Raw genomic sequence first — 5,789 nt, 5'->3', positions numbered from 1 at the left:
GGTTATATGGCTTCGTTCTTTCCACAGACAAATATTTAAAGGGTGAAATGTACTGGCAAACATAAGACATCGTGGGTAATATACAAGATTTATTTATTCGACTTCTGTCATTTTTACATATCCATGTACGCCCTATTTTGGTACAAGAACACAAGAGAGCTCACATTTTCCGGTAGAAGGCAGCTTCTTTTGGCAGTGATAATATTTCCGGCAGTCGAAAAAACGCGCTCTGAACTTGCGGATGAGGCTGGGATGCACATATATTTCTTGGCAAGTTCCGCCAATAGGGGAAATTTGGGTTCATTGTCCTTCCACCATTTAAGTGCGTCCCATGTTGTGCCCCAGCTGGGGCTCGGAGAGGTATGCGTCAAATTGAGCGGACGGGTCACTGACGCGCGGCTGTTCATTAAACAGTATGTCGAGTGCAGTTGCTTCGGTATGGGCAGTACCCATCCCGCTTTCATCAGCCGAAGGCGACAAGAGATTTAACATTTCTCTAACATTGCTACGGATGGCCTCTCTGGCATCTGGCTTCTCATAGTGGAGGCATTTGTACCTTGGATCGAGAAAAGAAGCTCTCTGGCGTGCAGACACCGACCTCTGCTGGGCGTCCCAGTCCAAGGAAAATCGCCGAGATATCTCCATCCGAACTACTTCTTTGAAATTCTCGACTTCCAAGTCACCCGTGCTCTGAAGCTCTAGTTTCTTCACTACTGCTTTCACCACTGGCCGAACCATGGAGACAGGAGACACCGTGTCGCTGCAGAGAATGGTGGTTGCAAGATGAAGAGGCTCAAGGACCTCACAAAGCTCACTGATTACATTCCATTCATGCTGACTGATCTCTAGGTTCTGCGCTTTTTTTGCTGTGACAATTGTTCGGTCAGCAAGAACACTTTGTATAGCAGACCGATGCTTGATAAGCTTTGTAAGCATCTGGTAAGTCGAGCTCCATCTTGTCGGACAGCTTTGCATGAGGCGCTCTGTGGGTAAGCCGAGTAGCTCCTGCCGCCTACTCAACTCATCGCTGGCGACGGTCGAATGCCTAAAGTGAGCAACCAACCTTCCGCTCTTCTGGCAGAGGCCATCGATCTCCTTGTTAGACAGAGCTTTTTTGATGCTCAGGTGGAGACTGTGCGCTGAACAGGTAACGTCATTTGGCTCTAATATACCTTGCAGCGCATTCACAGCATTAATGCCATTAGATGCATTATCAGTGACAACAGCCGTTACCTTGCCGTCCAACTTCCATGCCGAAATTACTTCTTGCATTCGCTGCGTGATGTTTTCTCCTGTGTGGCGTTCTTGCATCTCCTCCGTTGCTAAAGTGAATGCTTGCGACTTCCACTCGCTGTTCAGAGTGTGCGCAGTCACTGTAATATATGAATCCTGCGCCCTCGACGTCCAACAGTCTGTGGTGAGGGCAACAGTTGTGGCTGCGTCGATTTGAGACATTATCTTGTCTCTCAACTGATTATGCAGAAGTTTTATTCGATTTTTCAGCTTAGCAACTGAAGGTGGCCTATAACTTCGCTCCACTACTCCCATAAAATGCCTAAATCCGGCACTGGCTGCGAATGCCAAAGGCAACTGGTTAACCGCGACCATTTTTGCTAGCGCCTGGTCAATCTCCTCCTGTGTTTCAGTGCACATCTTCCGTCGTTTTCGAGGCTTAGGCGCCGCAGACGGCCCAGGATCAGTAGCAGAACTGATAGTTTCATTACCATCAGCCGGATCATCACCAGAAACTTCATCAATATCGCTGACACGCGAAGTTGGTGGCAGCCTGAAAAAAAGTAAATATAAATCGGTAAAGTCCTCCCCACGCCACTGATTAGGACAGTAATATAATTAAGAGTCCAAAGAATTTTATTGAGTAATTTTTCACTAAATAAATTTATTTAGTGACTTAGTAGTGACTAGACTTAGTAGACCTTTAAAGGTCTACTAAGTCTAGCTCAAATTAAAGTTTGGTAATCATGTGTAAGAATCATCAACAAACTGAGTTTCTAAGGCGACCATCAAAAGGAGGCAATTTGGAGGCATTTGGGGGAATCATCATCATCATCAGCCTAGTTACGCCCACTGCAGGGCAAAGACCTCTCCCATACTTCTCCAACAACCCCGGTCAATTTGGGGGAATACTTGAGGCGAAATTATTTGTTATAGTTTAACTTTGCGTGCTGAGCCTAATAGCAAGTGCGAAAAAAATATGTTTCGCATGGAAGCTATAGAATCTGTTTCGCCAACAAAGCTATCAGTTAGAGCAGGTATCTGAAGCATTCCTCATTCAGAAACAAATTCATGGCAAGAAAACTGCTCTGAAGTACGTCCTCCTAAAGATATATCATCCAGAGAACAGCGTCGATTCGAAACGTTTTCTTGCTATTAATTTGTTTGAGAGTGACGAATGCTTTAGATAAAAAAGGCACAGTGATCACGTTTGGTACAAAAACTCGAGTACCTATGAAGTATTCTCGAAGTATTCTATGAAGGGGTAATGGTGACATTCGTGTCGAATAATGGCCATTATATGTTCAAGAGAGTCAGGCGCGCAAAACAGAATTTCTGGTATATCTGATGAGCTGGGTAGACTCAGTCTTCGCAAGTACGACAAACTTCTTTAATTACAATTTTGATGGCCATGGATTAAATTAGGTGAATGCATTGGAGAACATTTATATCTCTCCAAGGCCTGCTGCGAAAAGCAAGTAATCCATCGAAACGACACATTTCAACAGGTATTCGAATAGAACGTTCTACTTACGAGTTGCGGTTTGCTGGCTTCTTTAGAAGTCCATGTTCATTCCGAAGGTGCATAGCGAGAGATGAGGTTGACATATTAACGCGAAACTGCTCATTACAAACGCCACACTTTGCCGTGCTGCCGTCCGAAGATCTTTCGGCATGTTGCCATACCCAACTCCGCAACCTGCCCATCACTAGTGATGAAGCGCTCCAGCACACCACTATGGTAGCTAGAAGAGTAGGTGTGAGTGTCCGAACCGGTCCGTCTGGAGCATAGTTCACCACTTCTCCGCATCATGAAGCAAAAGTGGCGCTTCGCTCAGTGCAACGGTTCTCAGCGGCGCATGTCGTCTGGTACTTCTGGCAGACGGCGCGCAATAAATGAAGCACGCAGAGTGAAAAACTCATCTGTGGCCTTCAATTTGTTCAAATGAGGAGATACGGGTCTCTGTTATTTCGTGTTTGCAGGTTGCTAAAATATGTTGAAGCTTCTACGACCAAAAGGCGAGTGGCATTGCTAGCGGAAGCTCATATCCGATGGCGAATAAGCGGAGCCCGCACCAAAGAGTGGCGGTATTTCTACTTCAGAAAAGATCAACATACAACTTTATTTCTTTGCTCTGAACTATAAATCATGGGGGCCTAACGCAGCAGAGGACACTGCTTGTGGGTGAAGGACACTTTTAGGAACAGTTCTTCAAGCGCCATTTTACCCATGTTGTCGACTGCGATAAGTTTATCAAAGATGCAATAATATGGTGCTTCCGATACATATCTATAATATGATACCCTAGTATTTAAGGGTGAACATAATTCGGGACTGTGATTACATCGCGTCATTATGATCACAAACCGTCGGAGAGATCAGAGCACCAAGCTGCGAATGAACCCTTTGCAGATTGTGACGTCGAAATTTCTGTCCCGGCGCTTGTGGGGCAACTCGTCGCCTACATATTGCATCATGCTCGGTCACTGGATCTGGCACTTGAAGGTTCCACGGCTGCTGCATTTTCTATTTTAACGAAATAGTTGTTTTACATCACGCTCAATAATTATAGCTCGATAAGAAGCGTGTGAATTTCTGTGCAAGGAATTGAAGGCTGCACCCCATAACTCGGGAGGAAAGGTAAGTTCACTTGTTCCTGAAATATTGCGAGCTACGGCGTAAACAAATATAAGGATATATTACTGCGCTTAAAAAAAGGGGGACGACAGCAAGGCTTAATAACAACGGGAGTTGTAAATTCAGAACCAAGTGGAATATCCTTGCTCCAACCGGAGTTCTTACCCGCCGTGATGGTTCAGTGGTTAAGGCTGTGTTGCTGGCCATGAGGTAGTGGATTCATTTATCTACCATAGTGGTCCCGTCTTGAACGGGTCGGAATACAAAACGCTCGTGTACTTAGGTTGACGCCGATGCTAACTACAATCAGGGTACTCCGCAATGCCCCGCGACGGTGTCTCTCATAGCTATCTCATGTCATTCTGCACGCTGAACCTTATTTATTTGATATAGCGAAAGTTGGCTGCAGGAAACCTACAAAAAATATCTCAGTACTTCACAATCTAAGGCTCAAAAATAACTCCGCACTCGCTCAAAGCCTCTAAAGCTGTAAGGTTTTTGCATAGAAGCTGAAAAAAATGTTTCAGCTCGTCGTGTTTTCTGAAAATATCATAAGTACCCATAAAGCTTTGCTTGCGCTTGACATAATGGTATTTTAAGCATATCAGCGATATCTTCAAACAGGCATTTGAATTTCCTTCGTACAGACGCTCTTCCCTACGTACGGACGACGGCGCGTGCAGGAGAGCCATTCCACTGACTGCAGCGCCATTTTTTCGTCATGATACGGAGAAGCTGTGCACTACGCTCGGTCGGCACATCTACTCCTTTGCCACCATAAAGACGCAGTGCTATTTCACCAGCGCTCTTCCTCCTCTTCTCCAAGATGTTATAGATGGTTCAATCCAATTTAGTGCACCACTTGCTAAAGAGATTCGTTAACAAGAAGCCAGATTGAGAAGCCTCTCTTTTACGCCCGATGGAAGCAGACGACGGAAAGAGAAGAAAATAAAGCAGCTTCGCGCCACTCTCGAGTTCCAAAAGCAATCTTTTTGTTCTTTTGTTGTTTGAAAAAAGTTGCAACCTAAATTGATTGCTTCCACCCGAAACCCGTTGTCCTGATTATCGGTGTCTTGAAATCCGGATTACCGGATAAACGGTTTTCGAAACCAGATTCGCTTCCCGATATCCGTCAAACCGGATAGCTGGTTTAACGGATATTTGCAAGCAATTAGGTGCCACCGCATAGCTTTTGTGATTCCCGTTCGTTCGATATCCATGTCAGCATGGTTGGCACATAATTACTCATGGTCTCAGTAAAGTTACATGATATCCGGTAATTCTCCTCCACGTGGTCTGCAGTGCGCGATATGCCCACAGTCGCAGACCTTGTTCGAAGCCCGATGGTTTGATATCCATGTCAGTATTGTTGGGAAGTGCGCATGGGCTGGCGAAGGATACGTGAGGTCACGTGACGCTCTTTCCCACGTGATTTGACGTTCGGCTCTTGAGTACCGTCGCATAGTTTTTGCGAATCCCGCACGTTTGATATCCATGTCGGCATGGTTGGTAATTACCCTTGTTCTGGCTAAACTTACATGATGTCACGTGACTCTCGTCCACGTGGTCTGAAGTGCGCAAAATACATACCATCGCAGACCTTGTTCAAAGACCGATCGTTTGATATCCATCTCAGTATGGTTGGGAATCCTGCATGGGCTAGCGAAAGGTAGGTGAGGTCACGTGACACCCTTTACCGCGTGATTTGACGTTAGCTACGTGTACACCATCGCATAGCTTTTGATTTCCCCGTTCGTTCGATATCCATGTCGGCATGGATGGCAATTACTCATGGTCTGGCTAAAGTTACGTGATGTCACGTGACTCTTTTCCACGTGGTCTGAGGTACACGAAATGCGTACCATCGGAAACCTTATTCGAAGGCCGATCGTTTGACATCCATGTAAGTATGGCTGGG

At 45.6% G+C, this 5,789-nt stretch overlaps 1 protein-coding gene across 1 annotated transcript; it reads right to left on the bottom strand.

Moving 5' to 3' along the window:
- Positions 1 to 318: 318 nt before the first annotated feature.
- Positions 319 to 1,311, bottom strand: LOC139050276 (E3 SUMO-protein ligase ZBED1-like). Its single transcript, XM_070526668.1, has one exon. It carries the CDS (start codon positions 1,309 to 1,311, stop codon positions 319 to 321), a length of 993 nt encoding a protein of 330 aa, XP_070382769.1.
- Positions 1,312 to 5,789: the final 4,478 nt, after the last annotated feature.

The sequence above is a fragment of the Dermacentor albipictus genome, chromosome 1, assembly GCF_038994185.2.
Source record: "Dermacentor albipictus isolate Rhodes 1998 colony chromosome 1, USDA_Dalb.pri_finalv2, whole genome shotgun sequence".
Lineage (NCBI taxonomy): Eukaryota > Metazoa > Arthropoda > Arachnida > Ixodida > Ixodidae > Dermacentor > Dermacentor albipictus.
This window is presented reverse-complemented; position numbering and strand designations above follow the sequence as displayed.

Bases quoted from the DNA above. Each gene is read 5' to 3' on its own strand.
- LOC139050276 (XM_070526668.1), bottom strand. From the start codon at position 1,311: ATGCAAGAACGCCACACAGGAGAAAACATCACGCAGCGAATGCAAGAA.